Source organism: Ictidomys tridecemlineatus, chromosome 5 (assembly GCF_052094955.1).
Source record: "Ictidomys tridecemlineatus isolate mIctTri1 chromosome 5, mIctTri1.hap1, whole genome shotgun sequence".
Taxonomy (NCBI): Eukaryota; Metazoa; Chordata; class Mammalia; order Rodentia; family Sciuridae; genus Ictidomys; species Ictidomys tridecemlineatus.
In genome coordinates, this window is record NC_135481.1 from 114247519 (window position 1) to 114270494 (window position 22976).

Here is a 22976-nt window from a genome sequence, read left to right on the forward strand (position 1 = left end):
TACAATTTTTCCAAAAGGAACCATCATTTGGCTTGGTGTCATGGCATTTTGCATTCTCCTCCTTTCTGCTTGTGATGCTTTAAAATTTGGGGGCCAACAGAGGTGAGGCAAAGAACCTCACCCCCACACTGGTGCAAAGGCCTATCCACAAGTATGGCTCTATGCTCTAAAATTTGGTGGCCAACAGAGGTGAGGCAAAGAACCTCACTGATGCAAAGGCCTATCCACAGGTGTGGCTGTATGCTGGGCCAGTAGTCAATGACAGGTAAGATCCAATTGCAATGGTACCAACCTAAGACAGGAGGCTGACGTCTTGAGGTCAGCTCATCTGATGACAGGTAAGGGCCATGTGTAGTATTGGACAACCTAAGACAGGCACAGTCCGTAAGCCACATGCTTGTTGTTTAATTAAACAGAAGGGGGGAGATGCTGAGAGCCACAGCCGAGTCGGGATGGTGACAGAAGGAGAGGTTAAGAGGTGACACCACTGAGCCATTAAGATGATGATAATTAGTTTATAATTGCTGTGACTGGATGATGCTGGATTGAAACAGGCTGTGTATTGAGTTGTATATGGACCCTGCTGTCCAGCAATAGGGTGACTCCAGCAACAGGGCAGCTCCATGCATAGGGCGGCTCCTGCTGCCCTGGGTGCCCGCCAATTTGGAGTTCCCCGTTGAGTTCTTGCAGGGTTCCTGTGGAGTTTGCCTGGAGCCTGGTGGAGGGTGAGAGAGTTTCTGGGAAGTATGCGCGTGGAGTGCTGGTGGAGTTCGGGGAATAAAGTAGTTCCTGTTTGAACCTACAAGTGCCTCCTGGCGGCTCGGTTATTTTGTGCCCAGCCAGACTGTGGCATTCTCCAATTACTAGGCAGAGCCCAGGTCTCTGAGAAGCAGTCTGTTTGGTGAGGGGTTTTTGTAGAGGCTGCTGAGTAGGTAGATAATCAGGTTGGAAGTATTTTGAAGATGCCAACACTCTGCACAAAGCAGTCTGCAAGCAGGAGTGGCTCTGATTGTCCCATGTTCTCCACGGTGCAGAAGGCACGCACCATAAGTATTTCAAAATGAATGTATGGACACCTGGAGCAACAGTGTCCCTTTACCATCCCTGCCTGTCCTGGGTAGAGGTGCAGTTTCTGTCAGTGTCTGAGGTTTTGTGACTCAGAGCTGGACAAGACTTAGATCACATCTGGTCACCTTCACCTGGCCTCCTGCATGTGTCCTCTCCTGTGGGATCATGGGTCCTATAACCACATCTCAGTCCAAGGAAGGCAAAGGCCTGTAAGGTCGGTTGAAGAAAAAGAGAGTCCAAGCGGGGCAGAGGCCAGCTTGGGGGACTGGAGGTCATGCCAGAGGCCCCACACAACTCACTGGGGCTGCTGACCACCTGGAGGACATAATGTCTAAGACACGGGGACAAAGAACCTGCCAAAATCCATGGTAACCAATATGCAATTACTTGGGGTCTTGGCAGGAAACTGGGCACAGCAACCTCTGCCTCCCTGGCCCAGACAGCACTCTCCTGGGAGAGCCTTGGGAGGAGCCTCTGGCTCTGCTGTGGTGCAGGACAGGTGGATGAGGAGCCAGGATGTGCTGGAGGACTGAGCCACCCTCCAACTACCCCCTAAGAATACCACCACCCATCTTCTTCTGCTTCTCATCTTTACTTTCTCTAACAACCGAACAGTACCTCCCATGCCATTGCCCCCGACCTACTCGATCCCTAGGTCTGGGACATCTCCAAGCCAGTCATAGCCTCCTACCACAAGCCAGTTTGTATCCAGTTGGAGCTCAAATTAAATTTCCTTCGTTTCCCCAATTTCCCATCTCCAAAATCCACCCAATTTGGAAAAATGTCCCAGCCTGAGTCCTTCAAGCACTGGCTTCAGGCCCCTGTTGTCTGTGACAGGCAGAGCCAGAGCCCAGGACTGAGGCCACCATGCTCCTCTGCAGGACCGCCCAGAAGCTCTGCCCACACCCAGCAGGTCCCTCCTGGTTCCCATCAAGCTGCTGAAGACCCCTCTGGGGCTTTACTCTCCCAAGTAGAGTCCTGCCTCCTTTAGTGACAGGCAGGTTTAGAATACAAAAGATGGGGTCAAAGGTCAGAGGCTCTGGCTTCTTCCCCCCCTTCCCTCCCCTGACTCCTCAGGTGGCAGCTGGCCAGGTCCTCTCCTGTCCCCTCACACACAATGCCAGGGCGAGGCCACATTGAGATCTGTGGGCGGCTTCCCAGGGCTGTGGGCTGCTGAGGTGTCAGGGGGTGGGGTGTGTCCACTCCATGAGGGCACAGGCTCTTCCTAGGGAAGCCCTGGGTGCCACCAAGCACAGGTGCCAGCGATTCTTGTGGTTTAGGAAGAATTACTGCTCATGAGCCCAGGGAGGGACAGAAGAGTGGGTGAGGGGTTGGAGGAACAGGGTGATCCGTGAGGTCAGGTGGCCACTCACTGGCCATGGGACAGTGACAACACAGGAGACAGATAGCCACCATGAACCTTGGTTTTCTCCTTGGGGCTTGGAAAGCACAGATATCTGCTGAGGGCATCACGGTGCAGCCACTAGGATTCAGGGGGAGAGACACTGGGACAGCACTTCCCAAGGAGTGCCCTTGTCCCCACCTGCTCTATTCACAGGTCTGAGAGGCCTGAGGCCATGTCTGAGGTGACTCTCAGGACACCTCCAATGTGGGCTGAACCATCAGCAATGAGGTTAGGGGCTCAGAGAGGTCTGACAAGCTCACTGAGGTCACACAGCTGCTATGTGTTAAGATCCAGGTCTTGGGACACTCACGTGTCACTTCATTCTGGGTGACTGATGACATTCATATCGTTGGAAGTGTATGTGCAGGTTGGAGGTCCCTGTGTAGAAACCTAGAGATCCTGTTTCTTCTTCAGGGAGAGTTCAGACCCATTGATAGGTGGTGCCATGTGATGGCAGAGATGTGACTGTTCAGACTGTAAAGAGGACCCTGTGTCAGGACTCCACCTAGGACGTCATGTCCACCCTCCTCCATGAGAGGTGAGGGGTGATGCTGAGATGGCCCTGGGGTGTCAGTGTGGCCACAGGAGAAGGGGACACCGAGCCCTGGGCTCCCTGCTACTTGAGCCCAGCAGCCTTGAGGGTGGAAGGGGCCAGGGCGCCCCATGGCAGGGCTGCTCCAGGACAGCCTGGGCCACCCTCCAGACCTCCTGCTGTCCTGAGGACCCGGGGGACCCTGGAGGAGGGGCCAGGTGCACGCGCCCCAGTGAGAGCCCAGGCAGGGCAGGAGGGCTGGGGTCCCAGGGGGCTGTCCTTGCCCTGCCACAGCCAACGCAGCCTGCCGTGACCTTTAGGAGCCATCCCTGGTACCATAACACAGGACTAGGGAGAGGGGACATAGGGTAAGTGGCCTGGGGACCTGGGGGCCTGGTGGGCTTGAGGGAGGGACAGTGACACAGAGCCCCTGCTGCTCACTGGGGACAGAGGCTCTTCCAAGAGGGGACATGTGAGCCTCCTGGGCAGCTATGGAAAGACAAGGTCAGAGGTCAGTGTCCTGGCCCTGCCCATTGAGGAAGGCTCCTCACCCCTCCTCCAACCCCCCTAGGACATGCCCTGGGAGGCCCAGCGGCCAGGTCTGGGGAGGGGACAGTGGGGTGACAGGGGTCATGGTCACCTCCCTGCTGTGGCTGTAGTCACATCTACTCCAACCCAGGGTGTGAGTGGCCAGGTCTGGGCACAGAGGGTCATGGTTGGATGTGAGGTGTCCCCAAAGCTCACGAGGGAGACACTGCAGAAGGTTCAGAGGAGAAGTGAGGGTTGTGGGGGCCTAAAGCCCATCAGTGAGTCCTCCCTGAGGGGTTCCCTGGGGGTCACTGAGGGAGGTGGGGTGGCTGGGGGGGAGGGCACTGGGGACATGGCCACTCCAAACAGGACAGCAGTTCTCAGCATGGACATGCCCAGGCCCACAGGACTTGGCCTCAGCCAGTCATCCTTGAGCAGCACCTGAACCTCGCACACATGACGCAGTGTCACTGAGAGGTACTGTGACCAGGAGTCCTAATAGACATTCAGGACACAGAGGGAGACACAGAGGCCACAGCGTCAGGGTTGGCCAGGCCAACCATTGTTTAATGTCATCTGGGAGGGGCCCAGCCATCGAAGTCCTTTGACTTTTACCTTTAAAGTAAGAAGTCCCTTTACCTTTAGCTTCCTGGCTCTTGGCATGGAGAAGGTTCCCGTCACTGGGAACATCTTGTCCTGTGGCCCCTGCACACCCCCTCCCCCAAAGAGTCTTCCAGGCAGTTTCAGGGGGTCCTCCCGGAAGCAGGTGTCATCCTGTAGCCCGTGGTCACACCAGCCTGCCCAGCCAGAGCCTCCCCGGGGACTGTGGCCCAGGGCATCATGGGTCAGTACAGCAGGACTGAGGGACACAGGCTCAGTGAGGGAGAGTTTTGTCACGTCTAAAACCCAAGGCTGCAGGCTCATCTGGTGTCCCCAGGGACCTGTGCGAAGCCCAGGGGCCTGTGCTGAGGCTGCACACTGGCACCAAGTCTCAGGGACCAGTCCCAGGTTACATTGTTCTCTGTTCCCAGCCTGAGTGCAGCGACTTCAGGAGGCTGGGTGGGACAGCAATGGTGACCATTCAAGTGCACCTTAACCTGCACATGTGTGTCACATCTGTCTGCAGTGTGCCTCCTCCACCAGTGGCCATGGCTGGGCTCAGGACAGTGCACCTGCTCTGTCACATACCCAGCTGTGTGAATCCTGGGACAAGTGAACCAGCCTGAGATGCGACAGAGAAACAGAGCCTGTGGGAGCGTGCCCTGAGCTCCCAGCGCTGCCTGTTCCTGTTCTGGGCCTTTCCATGCAGGTGATTCCCCTGTGCACCTCGGCCGGTCCTACAGGAAGTCCTCCCTCTTGCTGCCCTAGTCTGCAGGCCAGGACTTTTTCCTTGATTCTGCCACAACATGTGCTAGTGTCAGTGCCCCGTCGAGGCCCTGGATATTGGGAGGGGACTATGTACATTCTTGGAGAGAAGTCCTCCCTCCAGCTGGATCTGTGTCCTGCTCTTTGAGCACTGTCCCTTCTCAGCTGCTACCTGAGCTGAGCCCTGGCATTTCCTGTAGCACAGGGTCATTCACTGTAGCTGTGACCCCAGGGATGGTCCCCCCTGCTGCCCATGCTGTCTTCTGATGCATTGGTCCTGAGGGACCTTGAGTTCTGTGCCTGTACCATCCAGTGGGTCTCGGCCTTGACTCACCCGCTGTAATCTTTTTTCAGGAACTTGTCGAGGAATTCCTTTGTGATGGTGTCCTCCACATACTCCATTCTCCCCACCTCGGGCATGATGAAGATGGCGGTGACATTGCCCAGGTATTTCATCTTTAGCACCATGCTGGACAGCGTGGGGCAGTAGTGCAGGTCAAACATGCCCAGGCGGTTCATCATGGGCACCCTCACGGTGGTGGCCTCGTCCACATGGAAGTCTTGCTCCATGGTGTGATCAGCCTTGAAGGGTTCCTCCAATGTGCCTGGACAGAGGGTACAGAGGCAAGGTGGATGGCAGCAGGTAGGATGGAGGCTTGGGTGTGAGAGGAGAGCAGAGGCGCCCTCAGCCTGCCAGGTGGGAAGCTCCTCACCCACCTCTGCTCCATCCTGGGTGATGGGGTGAGTGTACTTCAAGACTAGAAGATCAGGGGGGATTTCTAGATCCTGACAGTATTGTCCATGACAAGTTAGGACAGTCACATCCCAAAGAGGTGAGATGGCTAGTCCTATGTCAAGGCCATGGAGTGGGGGAGGCAGGATGTGGACCCAGGTCCTGCACACACCCAGCTGCCACACTCCACATCAAGAGTTGTTCCAAGGCCTTTCCCTGGAAGGCCACTCCCTGCCACCACCTACATAATGTGCATTGGTGGCTCTCTAGTCAGGAAACATTACACGTGCCCCTCCCTGCTGGGGTCCCCAGTGAGCATGAGGACAGTCAGGACTCTGATGTGTCCTGTAGAAAAGTCAATGATTTTGACGGTTTTACCAACTCCTCCTGCCACAGTCTGGCTGGGCACAATTCAGGAGCCACTTGTCAAAAGAAACAAACTTTATTTTTAGAACACACACGCAACACTACTCTTCAGGAATTCCCTCAGAGCCCAAAGGCCACCACTGGCTTCCCACTCGCCTCTCAACCTCCCCCCTCCTCCTGCTCTTGAGGCCGATGGCTGGGTCACGTGGGTGGAGCCAAAAAATCCCCCAGTGAGCAGCTCTGTGGTCTGAAAAGGCAGGGAAACAGCCCAAAGAGCATCACCACAGAGGAGCCAAACAGTTGGCAGCTAGATGTTGCTGGGGCCGCTGTGAGCCAATCATCAGCTGGCAGCTGGAAATTTGCTGGCAGCTGGAAGTTTGCTGGGGCCCCTTCGGCTGTGGCTCTCAACTCTTCCCTAACTTAACTGATGGTGGAAGACATTTCAGGGCCTAGACGTGGAAGACTGAGGAGCCACTGTGAGAGGCCCTGCCACAGTGCAGACAGGGCTGGCAAGGAAAGTTCCAGAACTGGTGGAAGGAAAACAGCTTTGGGGTTTCCATGGGAACCCACTCAGGCTGATTGACTCATCTTACCTTTAAATAAAATGTAGTTCACCAGGGCGAGACCTGAGCCTCTGTCCAGATCTTTCACCAAATCCACAATTTTTCCTTGGGTCCCTTTCTCCACATAAGTGTTGATCTGCTTCTTGGCCTCTTCGGTGTTTGTGAAGTCGGTGGAGAAGGCCTCTGAGTGGTACAGGTTCTTGACATCCTGCAAGAACTTGTCCAGCAGCTTCAGATTGTGATCAATGAAGAGGCCGTTGCCGGTGGTCAGCTGGAGCTGGCTGTTGGAGAAGATGCTGGAAGCCCTGGTGGATGTCAGCCTCTGCAGTCTCCGTGAGGTTGAAGCCCAGGCCCTCCAGGATCTGGGTGTGAGTGTCAGCCTTGGTGCCCAGAAAGAACAAGGCCAAGGCTGTGGCTATGCTCCAGGGGAGAAGAAGATGTTGGTGGTGTCAGTCTCAAGGGCCAGCACACGGTAGAGGCAGAAGGCAAACTCGGCCAGGTTTGGGGCGATCCTGTGGGAGGCTGAGTTCTCCTGGTCATGCTTGGATGCATCTGACTCCTCAGAATCCTCAATCAGGCAGCCAGTGGCCAGGCAGCTGAGGCTGGCCAGCAGCAGGAGGCCCCACGAGATAGAAGACGGCATCATCCTGCAAGGCAGAGGAGGTCAGAGGCCTGAGTTCAGCCCAGAGTGACTCTCTCTGGCTAGGACGGACACCATGCAGAGCCACCAGGGTGTAGTGAGCTCCAAGATGGCCCACCTTTGCCAAGCCCTTCCTCCACCTGCATCACTGCAAACCCCCAGGGAGATGCAGAGCTGCCCTGAGCCCTAAAGGGTGTGAATTCTCAGCTTCCTTCAGAGTCCTGTGGGGACAATTGCTCTCCTCCAAAGCCTAGAGGGGTTCAGGTGCTCTTACAGCGTTGGCCTCCAAGTGGAGTATGGGATCAGCTTAGGCACTGGCCTGCGGGGTCCTGAGCCCCCATCCTGGGCCCTTCCACTTGGCAGCTGCAATCACCTTGAAGCTGTGTCCTGTCGGGAACATGCTACCTGCAGAGGAAGCATCTTGCACTTGGACTCCTTGAGGACATGGTGGAGCTGTGCTAGAGCCCCCAGGGTCTGTCCCCACCTGGCCCTGAGGGCGCCTTAGCCCTGAGTGAAGAGGGGCAGACCTAGGCTGCTCTGTGACCTCAGCCTCAAAGGTGGGCGGGCATCCTGTGTGGTTCACCCCTGTCATGTTGGTGGTGGTGACTTAGAATAAGCAGCCAGCGCGGGAAAGGAACATCAATCAGGTGCTGACAGACACACCTGTCAATCAGCCGGATCTCCTGACTAACACTTGTCAAACAGCAGGACCCCCTGACCAATCCTGGAGTTCAGCCAGCGACCCTGACCAACTCCAATGGGACAAGGGATCCAAAAATACCTTTCCTGTCCCAAGTCTTTCTTTTCTTCTGTAAGCCCCATGAAAGTCCAGAGTTTTTGAGCTCCCACTCGGTTTCTCCTCAAACCCTTAGCTGTGCACTCTGTGGTCTGATCCAGTTCCAACCAGGAGTGATATCTCAATAAAGCCTCATTCAGTGGCCTTTTAAAATCTGCCTCCTTTGGTCACTGCCTGCCCTTGCCTGATCTGACACCTGCCATCCTGCTGCACTCATGACCTGACACTGGGGGAGCTAGAGGGCCCTGTCCCTCCCCAGCTGTGTGAGCCAGGACAGGTTATTTGAACTCTCTGCTCCTTGTGTGGCCCCACATATAAAGTGGGGGTTCTTGGGACAATTAAAGAATTCTCAACCCCAAAAGTGCATTGAAGGGCTCCGAGGGAGTGTCCCTTGAGTGAAGCACTGGTGTGTGTTGCCAACTCTAAGCCTTCGAGTGACCTGCTGGGTCTGTGTTTCATGGCTAAGGATGAGGCAATAGCGACGGGCAGGGCCTGTGGCTGGAACAGGGGGAGGAGACTCTGCTAGAGGTGGTGGAGGACAGTGTCACCCTCAGCCACACGTGGACAGCCATGGAGCCCTGACCCCAGAGCTCCCTAGGCTCCAGCCCTGACCCCAGAGCTCCCTAGGCCCCAGCCCTGCCCAGGCCAGGACCCTCCAGCTCTGTGGGGAGAAGTGCCCTCCTGCAGGCCCTCAGTTCAACCTGCTCTCCATACAGTTGGGGAACCCGAGGGCTGAGCTGCAGAGAAGCCAAGGGCAGCCCTTAACTAAAGTCGCCATTGAACAGGGTTGAGAGAAACATGTGTCCCTGACTTTATGCAGGAAAAACTGGTGGGAAGGAGTAGGGAATAGGAAACCCTGAGCTTCACTCATTGCCGTGACCTTTGGAAATATTTCTTTCCAACAAGACATCAAAATGAAATGAAAAACTCTTGGTTTCCACCACCTCTTTTCCTGGCCTTCATGTCTAAATAATCCAGAGAGAGCCAGCCACACACTGTGGAACACACCTTTGTCTTTTTCTTTAACTAGCTGCCTGTCAGCACTATAGATGGAGCTAAAAGGGGTTGTACATGTCCCTGGCTGTCCCTGTGCTGCCTGGCTGGGCTTGGCTGAGCCTTCATGGTGGTGGAAGTCACTATCTATCAGAGCCTGAGGTCAGGAGATGGGTGGGTCTCAGCAGGGTAGGGACATGTGGTGAGTGGCCTCAGGGCCAGAGGCTGAGGCTTCTGTCCTGGGCAGGGCCACTACTGTACCCTTGGCCTTGACTAAGAGTCTGAGCAAATACTGACCTTGGACCCCACTCTCAAGTTGGATGAAGGGGAGTTGGGAGAGACACAAATGAATGATGTCCTCTGTGCACAAACGTTGGACTGTACATTACAGGGGTGTCTGTCAGGAGGTGAGAGGCTGCAGGGGGACGTGGGGGAAGGTTTCCCGCCCAGGTGAGCACCTCCGTCCACCTCCCATGTCACATCACCTCCTTGGATTTCTTCCCTTTAGAGTGAGGGTCTGAGGGACAGAGAGGGTCAGGGCCTGGCCAAGGCTGCACAGAGAAGCTGAGGAAAAGGTGGAACAAGCCTTGGTTTCCTCCTCTGGGACCAGGGACTGACACAGTCCTGCCCATGGGTTCCAGGCTTCATGGATGTCAGACCCGGGCCCTGACAGTGACCCCAAGCTTCCTGCTGGGTTCCCTCTATTTCCTGGTCTGTTCCTGAAAGCCTTGGGGGCCCAAGACCTGCTCCCCCTGGGCTGCTACTGGAGGCAGCACCCTGTAGCCCCAAAGCCTTGAGCTGGGCAGGCCAGCTGTAGAGGGTGGACTGGAGCCCTCAGGTACAGACACGGAGGCCAAGCCTTCAGGAAAGGACTGGAGGCGGCACCCTGATGGTTCTGGAAGGGGATGTGGGTAGGAGCAGTCAGTGGGAGGCAGAGAGAGGGAGGACCCCCAAACCCAGCTCATCTCAAACCATTTCTGCCCTGCTCCCTGGTGACAGTGGCCTTGGTAAATGACTTCCCCTCTTTGATTGTCACTTCCTGTCCTTACAGTGGGGAGGAGAACCTCTGAAGGAAGAAGTGAGGCACAAACAAGGTGACCAGCAGGTGGCACTGGCCCTGGGAAGCGCCCACTCCTGCAGGGTGCCTGCAGGTGGCCACTTGCCCCAGGCCAGTCAGGGGCTCTGCTCAGCAGTGAGCTGCTTCTGAGGGGGCATTTCCTCCTGTCCCCACCTGTCTGCACATCACCTGCCTGCTCCTCACTCTATGCCAGAGAAGATTGAGGCCCAGACTGGTCAGGCAGCATACCGAAAACCACAGAATCAGTTGCTCACAGAACTGGGGTTTGTTCCTAGATGTATTGACCCCAGACCTGGTATTTTAACCCTTTCTCTTGTAAATTGAAACCAGAAGGAGGAACAGAAAACCTCGAGATATCATGGTCATGAAGACAGGAAGCTCCTTTGGCTAAAATGAGAGCCTCTGAGGCCACATGCTAGAATTCTATTCTGTATTCACTATGTGACCTTGGACACGTTACTCACCTCTCTGAATCTCAGTTTCCTCCAGGTCATAAGGATGCACTTCTTTATAGCGCTATTGTGCAAATTAAACATGCATAAAATGCTAAGAAATACTGCTGCACAGTGAGCTCTGAAGGAGTCCTGTTTGGCAGGGTGTAGGGACACATGCCTATAATCCCAGTGGCTCAGGAGGCTGGGACAGGAGGATCACAAGTTCAAAGACAGATTCATCAACTTAAGCATCCTGGTGAGAACCAGTGTAAAAATAAATTTGTTTTAGGAAAAAGGTTGGAGATATGGCTCAGTGTTCCAGTGCCCTGGGTTCATTCCCGCAGAATTAAAAAAAAAAAAAAAAAAAAAAAAAAAAAAAAAAAAAAGGAGCAGCAAATTGATTTGGTTTTGCTTCTTCCCAGGCATTGTATGGGAATCTGACCTCTTTGGCCCAGGTCATTTTACAATCCCTCATCTGCAAAATCCAGTGCCTTAAAAATGTAACCCAACACTCCAGAATCCAGGCTGGTGATGATGAGGTAAGAGAAAGAAAAAGTTTTCCAGGCTTTGCTTAATGGTCCAGAGGCTGAGCTTCAGTCCAAGGTCACAGAGCAACTGAGAGGCCTCCAGGCCAGACCAGGCTTCCTAATCTCCAACTAGGGCCCGAGCCCCAAGAGAAGCATTCAATAGTAGGCCCAGGTCAGCAGCATGGGCTCTGGAGCCCAGTGCCCAAGTTTGAGTACTGGGCACTGAGTGATTTGGAGCAAGTTTTCCACCTCTGGGTTCCCAGTTTCCCATCTGTAATGGGAGTGACCACAGAACCACCTCAGAGGGGCTGTGAGGCTGAAATGTGTTCTCATGTGCCCTGAGCTCAGCGGCGGCTGGCTCAGAGTGGTCACTGGGGAAGGTCAGCTCGAACCCCATGAAGGTGGCCTTCCCAGGGCTCCCCTTCCCCTGGGTGCACAAGGTGGGCTCAGAACCACGGCCCGTGGGGGGGTTGTTCGGTTCTGTCCCTGGGCGCATCTGGAGTGTGGCCTTCTGTCCTCACCCAGGCAAAGGGGCTGCAGAGGCTGCCAAGAGACAGTGGCAGGAAAGGCCAGGCCACAAGAGCCAATGTCCCGGACTGCTGTGGCCGCACCTCAGCTCCCCAGGGCTGTGAGCTACGTGCCATCTGCCACTGCTCAGGAGGGCTGGTGACCCACCAGAGGTACTGCCAGGCTCTGGGGTGGCTGGGGGAGAAGGAGGGGGACATTTGAGGTTATTGTGGCTAAGATGACAGGAGGCCCAGCTATAGCCTGCCCTGTCCACCTGGCCTGCATCCTGCTCTGCCAGCCTGGGACACATAAGTCTCCAGAGGCTGTCCCCAGGGAAAAGCATAATCACCACCCACTGTCCCAGGACCAGTGTGGTGATGGGGGCTGACGAAACAGAGCCCTGTCCTTGTCCATATTTAAACAGTGGACACAGAGGGGCGATGGGGGAGGCTGCAGTGAATGTGAGTCAAGGTCATCCTGGTTATCAGAGAAGCAAACAGATAGGGACTAAGTCCATTGGCCAGATCCCCAGCTGCCACCCATGCTGCCACGGTGCTGCCTAGGGGGTGCATAGCCTCTGCAGTGTGACCACATCTTGGCCACAGTGACATGAAACATGTCTCTCAGGCTCCTGAAGCAGAGAAGGGAGGTGACAGCCCAGGCCAGGTGGCACAGGGATCCATGGATTCGACTGGGGAAGGATCAACTTTACAGTCCCCAGTGCCATCCCCCTCCAGCCACACCCCATGTCCCCAGTGCCCTCCTCCTCCAGCCACAACCACCTCCCTCAGTGACCCTCAGGTAACCCCCTCATGAGTGACACCATTTTGTGGCCTCCTGGGACCCGGTGCAGGAGCTCAGCCCAGAACAAGTCCCTCCTTACTTGTTGTTCAATAGTCCACCCCTCAAGCCCAGGGTTAGGGGGCCTGTTGAAACATCAAACACACACATGCCCATCTGGGCACAGATCATGAGGACAATGTCACCATGGGAGTGTTGTTCGGTGATGGTGGACGTTGGTAGGTGAAGAGGCGGGAACGGGATCAGTGGGCATCACAGAGCCCTCCAGAGCCCTGAGACTCATCACCAAGAGAACACACCTACCCCAGCACCCACCTGAGGACCTTGCTGTCCTCCTGGGTCAGCGTCCAGGGTCCCCACCGCCTGACCAGTGCACAGTCAGACACGCAGCCAGGGCGGCCTCTGTGGGGACCTGAGTGGCTTCCTGGAGGCTGCTTGGTGGGTCTTCAGCACAGGAGTCAGAGGAAACTGCTCTCCCCAGGGCAGCTCCCTGCCCAGCCAGGTCACAAGAGGCCAGGACACTGGAAATCTCTATTCTGCAGTGCCTCCATGAAAACACAGTGACAGGGCCCTTTCGCTGGCCATGCCCAGCCCAGACAGCCTCCTGGGGCCCTGAGCTAGGCGGGGTGGGGCTCACCCACCTGTGTTGAGGGGGTGCAGCACTGGAATCCCTGAGCCCCTGGAGCATAACCGCATGCCCACACTGCAATAAAACCTGAAGTCCTCCATGTTGGTCCTTTCCCTCCCACAGGAGCCGCAGAGAGAGGAGGAGTCCACCTTGGATGGGTCAAGCCATTAAGCTGGGGGATTCTTGGTGGCTGAAGCAGGACCCTCTCATTCTGACCAGTGCAGCCAGAGTTCGTGAACGTCACTCAGTCTTCACCAGGAGGATGTGGGGGACACAGGTGCAGAGAAGGAAAGGCCAGCAGGGGATGTCCCTCACCCTCCTGTCCTTGACCAATAGTTCCAGGGCTGCTACTCACTCAATGTCATCTGGGAACACTGTGAATCAACATAATGATCAGAGATAACAAAGTTTTTTTTTTTTTTTTTTAAGAAATTTCTTTGTGCTACTGGAACAAAGATCCCAGTGAACAGGAGTTAGAGGCACATATTAAGTAAAAACATCTTGCTGAGTCCACAGCCATCCTCTCAGAATAAACCCTGAGAGTTATTCATGTAATTGCCTGGATTTCCAAGGTGACCTTGAGCATTATGTTTTCAGGAGGAAGTCACTAAGTGAGGTGTGACAGGACTGAGACCCCAGAGCCCCAACTCCGCCTCCCACTGACCAGGACACTGAGGAGCCCAAGCCTCCCCTCTCCAGCCTCCCAATGGCAGGATGGAAGCAGGAGACCCACCTGTCAGGTGTCCTCAATGTGCTCTGTCTTCTTGTCACTTAGCCAACCTCGAAACTGACATCTAGACAGAGGTGTCCCTAGGAAAGTTCTGGCCCTGGCCTGCTCCCTGTCTCTGGTCACTCGGGAGCAAACCAGCTCAGAAATAACCCCCTGAGCTGCACACACTCCTGACTGACCTGATGAGCGGGTGTCTGAGGAGCCTGGTCTCCAGGGACGGGGAGAAATGACTCGGTCTTTGTTCTGGGAGTGGGCACAGAGGGGCCATTAGACCTGGAGGGCAGGTTCACCTCCTTGAGAGGTACAACTCCCCATAGGAGCCCACACAGGTGGGGGGACTCAGGTGGCAGGTGACCAGAGACCTGTACACAGACCTGGCCAACAGGCAGATTCGGCATCAAACGTGGTCTCAGAGTGGCCTGGGCTGTGGGCGCACAGACACTTTCAGGCCCTCTTTGGACACTGGCCATGGTTCCTAGGTCTGTTCCAAGCAGAGAGAGGCCTGGGGTCCCAGAGCAGGAAGCACTGACTGAGAGCCACCTGCTCTAAGCTGGCTTCTCCCTGCCCCTGACCCCAGCTTCCTGGGCTTCTCCTCTGTGGGCTCCTCTCTGGACACACAAAAGGGGCTGGAACCCTGCTCATGCCCAAGTACAGGAGGCTGATGTGACACCATGGGGCCCCTCCCAAGGCAGGCAGAGGGCCGTGCTAATGACCCTGCACAGGGGCTGAGGCTCATAACTCTTCCCCACTCACCAGGTCCCTCTCGGCAGGGGAGGCCGGGCAGGCAGTATCCTTTCTTCATGTGTGGGAACCTGGGGCTCAGAGAGAGACACAGAGGGTCAGGAGCTCAGGGACTGCTGGGAGGGGCAGACTGGGGTCAGTTCTGAGGGAGGGACTGACCCGGGCCTGAAAGCAGGCTGGATGCTGTGGTCTTGCAGGAAGAAGGACAAGTCACCCTCCTGAGCCTTGCAGCCCTCCCTACCAACATGAGGAGAGAATCTCCCTCTTCCCCCTGTGCAGAGCACCCCTTCCCCAGGTCATGGCTGGCTTCTCCAGTCCAGCCCCAGCCTCGGAAGTCCATTAGCTGTGGCCTCCCGTGGTGCTTGTGTGGGCTCGTAAGACAGGACAGATTTTGGGGTCGTGTGTCTACGTGTTCCTGTGTGTGTCTCCACATGTGTGTGTCTAAGTGTGGTTTACAAGTGTGAACCAAATCAAGGAAGGCCCCAAGGCTCTCAATCCTTATTTGAGTGACAACTGGAAATTTCACAAGATATTTTCCAAAGCACATCTCACTTCATGGGTCAACAGGGACAGGGTCCTGGGCACTGGAGCTCTTCCCTGGCTCTGTGACCACGGCTGCTGACCCTGCCGTGACCTTAGACAACCTTCTCTGGATCTGACAGCCTCTGTGTCCTCCTGAAGTCCTGGGCCTCAAGGCTCCTGTGGCCCCCAGGAAAGGCGGTTCCCCTTTCCAAGGCCCCGTGCACTGCAGGACACTCATTGTTTCCTAAGAGTGTCCGTTCGGTCTTTAGGTGGACACTGGGAACAGATGTAAGATTAACGACGAGGCTCAGGATCTCCTGAGGATTTGTGGGACTCTAAAGTTGATCCTTCCCCAGTCGAACCCATGGGCCCCCATTCCACCTGGTCTGGGCTGTCACCTCCCTTCTCTGCTTCAGGAGCCTGAGAGACATGTTTCATGGCACTGTGGCCAAGAGGTGGTCACACTGCAGAGGCTGTGCACCCCTTAGGCAGCACCCATGGTAGCATGGGTGGCAGCTGGGGATCTGGCCGATGGACTTAGTCCCTGTCTGTTTGCTTCTCTGATAACCAGGGTGACCTTGGCTAATGCCCACTGCAGCCTCCCCCATCGCCCCTCTGTGCCACTGCTTAAATACGGACAAGGACAGGGCTCTGCCTCATGAGCCCCCTTCACCACACTGGTCCTGGGACAGTGAGTGGTGAGTATGCCTTTCCCTGGGGACAGCCTCTGGGAGCCTCTGGGTCCTGGGCAGGTACAGGCAGGACGCAGGAAGCTTGGACAGGGCAGGCTGCAGCTGGGCCTCCTGTCGTCTTAGCCACATAGCCACAGAGGTCCCCTCTTCTCCCCCAGCCACCCCAGAGCCTGGCAGTACCTCTGGTGGGTCACCAGCCCTCCTGAGCAGTGGGGGAGGGCATTTAACTCACAGTCCTGGGGACCTAATGTGTGGACACAGCAAGTCATGGGGACATTGGCTCTGGTGGCCTGGCCTTTCCTGCCAGTGTCTCTTGGCAGCCTCTGTATCCCCTTTGCCTGGGTGAGGACCTTCCTCCCCTTCTGCAGATGAGGACAGAAGGCCACACTCCAGATGCGCCCAGGGACAGAACCAGAACAACCCCCCCACGGGCCGTGGTTCTGAGCCCACCTTGTGCACCCAGGGGAAGGGGAGCCCTGGGAAGGCCACCTTCATGGGGTTCGAGCTGACCTTCCCCAGTGACCACTCTGAGCCAGCCGCCGCTGAGCTCAGGGCACATGAGAACACATTTCAGCCTCACAGCCCCTCTGAGGTGGTTCTGTGGTCACTCCCATTACAGATGGGAAACTGGGAACCCAGAGGTGGAAAACTTGCTCCAGATCACTCAGTGTCCAGTACTCAAACTTGGGCACTGGGCTCCAGAGCCCATGCTGCTGACCTGGGCCTACTGTTGAATGCTTCTCTTGGGGCTCGGGCCCTAGTTGGAGAATAGGAAGCCTGGTCTGGCCTGGAGGCCTCTCAGCTGCTCTGTGACCTTGGACTGTAGCTCAGCCTCTGGACCATTAAGCAAAGCCTAGAAAACTTTTTCTTTCTCTTACCTCATCATCACCAGCCTGGATTCTGGCGTGTTTGGTTACATTTTTAAGGCACTGGATTTTGCAGATGAGGGATTGTAAAATGACCTGGGCCAAAGAGGCCAGATTCCCATACAATGCCTTGGAAGGAGCCAAACCATATCAATTTGCTGCTCCTTTTTTTTTTTTTTTTTTTTAATTCTGCGGGAATGAACCCAGGGCACTGGAATACTGAGCCATATCTCCAGCCTTTTTCCTAAAGAAATTTATTTTAACACTGGGTCTCACTAGGATGCTTAAGTTGATGAATCTGTCTTTGAACTTGTGATCCTCCTGTCCCAGCCTCCTGAGCCACTGGGATTATAGGCATGTGTCCCTACACCTTGCCAAACAGGACTCCTTCAGAGCTCACTGTGCAGCAGTATTTCTTAGCATTTTATGCATGTTTAATTTGCACAATAGCGCTATAAAGAAGTGCATCCTTATGACCTGGAGGAAACTGAGATTCAGAGAGGTGAGTAACGTGTCCAAGGTCACATAGTGAATACAGAATAGAATTCTAGCATCTGGCCTCAGAGGCTCTCATTTTAGCCAAAGGAGCTTCCTGTTTTCATGACCATGATATCTTGAGGTTTTCTGTTCCTCCTTCTGGTTTCAATTTTATACAAGAGAAAGGGTTAAAACACCAGTTCTGGAGTCAATACATCTAGGAACAAATCCCAGTTCTGTGAGCAACTGATTCTGTGGTTTTCGGTATGCTTCCTGACCAGTTTGGGCCTCAATCTTCTCTGGCATAGAGTGAGGAGCAGGCAGGTGATGTGCAGACAGGTGGGGACAGGAGGAAATGCCCCCTCAGAAGCAGCTCACTGCTGAGCAGAGCCCCTGACTGGCCTGGGGCAAGTGGCCACCTGCAGGCACCCTGCAGGAGTGGGCACTTCCCCAGGGCAAGTGCCACCTGCTAGTCAACCTCACTTCTTCCTTCAGAGGTTCTCCTCCCCACTGTAAGGACAGCAAGTGACACTCAAAGAAGGGAAGTCATTTACCAAGGCCAGTGTCACCAGAGGGAGGGCTGGCTCATGCTGGGCTTTAGTGCTTTCCATGGGTTGTGACCTCAGGTCAGGGCTCCTTCCTGGACCCCACCTTGTTGCTCTGAGTCAACAAGAAGGAGCAGAAATGGTTTGAGATGAGCTGGGTTTGGGGGATCTCCCTCTCCCTGCCTCACACTGACCACTCCCACCCACATCCCCTTCCAGAACCATCAGGGTGCCACCTCCAGTCCTTTCCTGAAGGCTTGGCCTCCATGTCTGTACCTGAGGGCTCCAGTCCACCCTCTACAGCTGGCCTGCCCAGCTCAAGGCTTTGGGGTGCAGGATGCTGCCTGCAGTAGCAGCCCAGGGGGAGCAGGTCTTGGGCCCCCGAGGCTTTCAGGAACAGACCAGGAAATAGAGTGAACCCAGCAGGAAGCTTGGGGTCACTGTCAGGGCCCGGGTCTGACATCCATGAATCCTGGAATCCAAGGGCAGGAGTGTGTCAGTCCCTGGTCCCAGAGGAGGAAACCAAGGCTTCTTCCACCTTTGCCTCAGCTTCTCTGTGCACTCTTGGCCAGGCCCTGACCCTCTTTGGGCCTCAAACCCTCACTCTAAAGGGAAAAATCCAAGTAAGTGATGTGACATGTGAGGTGGGTGGAGGTTCTCACCTGGGCTGGACACCTTCCCCCACCTCCCCCTGCATCCTCTCACCTCCTGACAGACACCCCTGTAATGTACAGTCCAAGGTTTGTGCAAAGAGGACATCTTTCATTTGGGTCTCTCTCAACGCCCCTTCATTCAAATTAAGAGTCATGTCCTAGGTCAGTGCTTTCTCAGATCCTTGCTCAAGGCCAAGGGTATAGCAGTGGCCCTGCAGAGACATGAAGCCAAATCCTCTGGCCCTGAGGCCACTCACCATTTGGCCCTACCCTGCTGAGACCCACCATCTCCTGACCTCAGGCTCTGAAAAATGGTGTGGGCTCAGCCAAGCCCAATCGGGCAGCACAGGGACAGCCAAGGAGAGGCGGGCTGGGAAGATGTCCAGGGTCAAGGAGTGCCAGTGCCTGCCAGTGCCTGAGCTGTTCCCCTACAACACTTGCTGTACAACCCTGGACATGCACCTGAACCCCTCTAGGCTTTGGAGGAGAGCAGTTGTCCCAACAGCACTTTGAAGGAAGCAGAGAATTCACACCCTTTAGGGCTCAGGGCAGCTCTGCATCTCCCTGGGGGTTTGCAGTGATGCAGCTGGAGGAAGGGCTTGGCACAGGCTGGGCCATCTTGGAGCTCACTACACCTGGTGGCTCTGCATGGTGTCCGTCCAAGTCAGAGAGAGTCATTCTGTGCCGAACTCAGGCCTCTGACCTCTTTGCCCTGAAGGATGATGCCGTCCTCTATCTCGTGGGGCCTCCTGCTGCTGGCCAGCCTCAGCTGCCTGGCCACTGGCTGCCTGATTGAGGATTCTGAGGAGTCAGATGCACCCAAGCATGACCAGGAGAACTCAGCCTCCCACAGGATCGCCGCGAACCTGGCGGAGTTTGCCTTTAGCCTCTACCGTGTGCTGGCCCATGAGTCCAACACCACCAACATCTTCTTATCCCCCGTGAGCATCGCCACGGCCTTGGCCTCGCTCTCGCTGGGCACCAAGGCTGACACTCACACCCAGATCATGGAGGGCCTGGGCTTCAACCTCACAGAGATCTCAGAGGCTGACATCCACCAGGGCTTCCAGCATCTTCTCCAAAACCTCAACAAGTCCAACAGCCAGCTCCAGCTGACCACTGGCAACGGCCTCTTCATTGACCACAATCTGAAGCTGCTGGACAAGTTCTTGGAGGATATCAAGAACCTGTACCACTCAGAGGCCTTCTCCACCGACTTCACAAACACCGAAGAGGCCAAGAAGCAGATCAACACTTATGTGGAGAAAGGGACCCAAGGAAAAATTGTGGATTTGGTGAAAGATCTGGACAGAGATTCAGGTCTCGCCCTGGTGAACTACATTTTCTTTAAAGGTAAGATGAGTCAATCAGCCTGAGTGGGTTCCCATGGAAACCCCAAAGCTGTTTTCCTTCCACCAGTTCTGGAACTTTCCTTGGCAGCACTGTCTGCACTGTGGCAGGGCCTCTCACAGTGGCTCCTCAGTCTTCCATGCCTAAGCCCTGAAATGTCTTCCACCATCAGTTAAGTTAGGGAAGAGTTGGTAAAACCCTCAAAATCATTGACGTTTCTGCAGGATGATTCCGAGTCCTAACTGTCCTCCTGCTCACTGGGGACCCCAGCAGGGAGGGGCACGTGTAATGTTTCCTGAGTAGAGAGCCACCAATGCACATTGTGGCAGGTGGTGGCAGGGAGTGGCCTTCCAGGGAAAGGCCTTGGAACAACTCTTGATGTGGAGTGTGGCAGCTGGGTGTGTGCAGGACCTGGTCCACAGCCTGCCTCCCCCACTCCATGGCCTTGACATAGGACTAGCCATCTCACCTCTTTGGGATGTGACTGTCCTATCTTGTCATGGACAATGCTGTCAGGATCTAGAAATCCCCCCTGATCTTCTAGTCTTGAAGTACACTCACCCCATCACCCAGGATGGAGCAGAGGTGGGTGAGGAGCTTCCCACCAGGCAGGCTGAGGGCGCCTCTGCTCTCCTCTCACACCCAAGCCTCCATCCTACCTGCTGCCATCCACCTTGCCTCTGTACCCTCTGTCCAGGCACATTGGAGGAACCCTTCAAGGCTGATCACACCATGGAGCAAGACTTCCATGTGGACGAGGCCACCACCGTGAGGGTGCCCATGATGAACCGCCTGGGCATGTTTGACCTGCACTACTGCCCCACGCTGTCCAGCATGGTGCTAAAGATGAAATACCTGGGCAATGTCACCGCCATCTTCATCATGCCCAAGGTGGGGAGAATGGAGTATGTGGAGGACACCCTCACAAAGGAATTCCTCGACAAGTTCCTGAAAAAAGATTACAGCGGGTGAGTCAAGGCCGAGGGACGGGACAGGCACAGAACTCAAGGTCCCTCAGGACCAATGCGTCAGAAGACAGCATGGGCAGCAGGGGGGACCATCCCTGGGGCCACAGCTACTGGGAATGACCCTGTGCTACAGGAAATGCCAGGGCTCAGCTCAGGTAGCACTTGAGAAGGGACAGTGGTTGAAGAGTAGGACACAGATCCAGCTGGAGGGTGGACTTCCCTCCAAGAAAGTACATTGTCCCCTCCCAATCAATATCCAGGGCCTCGCCGGGGCACTGACACTAGCACATGTTGTGGCAGAATCAAGGACGAAGTCCTGTCCTGCAGGCTAGGGCAGCAAGAGGGAGGACTTCCTGTAGGACCGGCCGAGGTGCACAGGGGAAGCACCTGCATGGAAAGGCCCAGAACAGGAACAGGCAGCGCTGGGAGCTCAGGGCACGCTCCCACAGGCTCTGTTTCTCTGTCGCATCTCAGGCTGGTTCACTTGTCCCAGGATTCACACAGCTGGGTATGTGACAGAGCAGGTGCACTGTCCTGAGCCCAGCCATGGCCACTGGTGGAGGAGTCACACTGCAGACAGATGTGACACACATGTGCAGGTTAAGGTGCACTTGGATGGTCACCATTGCTGGCCCACCACCCTCCTGAGGTCCCCGCACTCGGGCTGGGAACAGAGAACAATGCATCCTGGGACTGGTCCCTGAGTCTTGGTGCCAGTGTGCAGCCTCAGCACAGGCCCCTGGGCTTCGCACAGGTCCCTGGGGACACCAGATGAGCCTGCAGCCTTGGGTTTTAGACGTGACAAAACTCTCCCTCACTGAGCCTGTGTCCCTCAGTCCTGCTGTACTGACCCATGATGCCCTGGGCCACAGGCCCTGGGGAGGCTCTGGCTGGGCAGGCTGGTGTGACCACGGGCTACAGGATGACGTCTGCTTCTGGGAGGACCCCCGGAAACTGCCTGGAAGGCTCCTTGGGGGAGGGGTGTGCAGGGGCCACAGGAGAAGGTGTTCCCAGTGACGGGAACCTTCTCCATGCCAAGAGCCAGGAAGCTAAAGGTAAAGGGACTTCTTACTTTAAAGGTAAAAGTCAAAGGACTTCGATGGCTGTGGGTGGGTCAGGGCATGAAGCAAGATAACCAATCAGGATAGAAAACACTTTCAGAGCACCATGTGGCCCAGCAGAACCACAGAGACTCTGTGACCACCCTCATTTCCTATCTTCATATCAGCAAAGCCACAGTTCACTTCCCCAAACTGATCATCTCTGGAACCATGGATCTGAAGTCTGTCCTGACACGTCTGGGCATCACCAAGGTCTTCAGCCATGAGGCTGACCTGTCTGGGATCACGGAGGACGCTCCCCTAAGGGTCTCCCAGGTGAGGATGGCCATGGTCCAGGGGTCTGCAGGCCAGGGTGGTGGGGGCCTGCTCAGGCCTAAGGCTGAGGTAGGTGCCAAGGGACACAGCAAGTGCCAGGAGTCCTCCTGAGGATGCAGAGCTTCACCAGCTCTGACAGGGAGGAGGACAGAGCCAGGGAGGTGGCCTACTGTGTCCTTCCAAAAATCTCCCTGAGTGGCCCAATGACCTTTGCATTTTCCTTTCCCAGGGCCATGGAATCTTTGGGCTTCTGTTTACCCACATTAACACTGAGAGGCTTAGGCTCAGTATGTTCATAGAATGTTCTGGAATCTTCCATCTGTGACATTTAGAGATAATTGTGAACCAGCAAATCTGAATTCTTACTCAGTTCTGTGGGCCACATGCTGGGGAAAACAGGAGGGGACAAGGGCAATTGCAGGTCCATGTTGGTGGCTTCCTATAGGTGTCTGGGCACTGGGAAGGTCACCATCAGAGTCCCTGTGCTGAGGACCTCGTAGCCCTACAGGGGGAGGGGATACATGTGCAGGTGACATGGAGGACGATGGTCTTCCTCTTGGGCTCCTAAGGTCCTATCCCAGGGCAGAAAAGATGGAGGTCAGGAAAGGACAGGAGGGGACCAGGCTGAGTCAGGCAGAGGCTGAGATGGGGTTGGGGGGACCTGAGTGACCCACATGGAGCCTAGGACAGGACAGGCTGGTGCAGCAGGAAGGCCCTGGTGAGGTCATATTGGTAGGAGGCTCCCACGTGGGGCCTGGCTGCAGCCTGGGGTGGCGCAGCAGGACCTCAGGGCCCCTCTGCTTCTCTGCCCTCCAGGCCCTGCATAAGGCTGTGCTGACCATCGATGAGAGAGGCACAGAGGATGAAGGGGACACCGTTAAGGGACCCATGGCCCTGACTCTTGCCCCTGAGGTGAAATTCGACAGGCCCTTCCTCGTGACCCTCTATGATCACTCCACCGAGAGCCTCCTCTTTGTGGGGAGGGTGGTGAACCCCACAATACATTAGCCACCTCGGGTGCCAGACCTGGTCCCTGCCCTGCTGGGCCCCTCCCAGATGACATTAAACAATGGGTGGCCTGGCCAACCCTGA

The 22976-nt window shown here is 55.6% G+C and overlaps 1 protein-coding gene and 1 pseudogene across 2 annotated transcripts; one reads left to right on the forward strand and one right to left on the reverse strand.

Moving 5' to 3' along the window:
* Positions 1-4066: 4066 nt before the first annotated feature.
* LOC144377928 (alpha-1-antitrypsin-like protein GS55-LT) lies at positions 4067-7226 on the reverse strand (annotated as a pseudogene). The gene is made up of 2 exons (XR_013439244.1): positions 6591-7226; positions 4067-5503 (listed from the first exon to the last, which is right to left on the reverse strand). The product of XR_013439244.1 is annotated as an alpha-1-antitrypsin-like protein GS55-LT (transcript).
* Positions 7227-15527: 8301 nt separating this feature from the next.
* Positions 15528-22976, forward strand: LOC144377929 (alpha-1-antitrypsin-like protein GS55-LT). Its single transcript, XM_078050781.1, has 5 exons — positions 15528-15655; positions 18909-19543; positions 20238-20508; positions 21737-21884; positions 22701-22976. Exons 1-5 carry the CDS (start codon positions 15543-15545, stop codon positions 22890-22892), a joined length of 1359 nt encoding a protein of 452 aa, XP_077906907.1. The 5' UTR covers positions 15528-15542; the 3' UTR covers positions 22893-22976.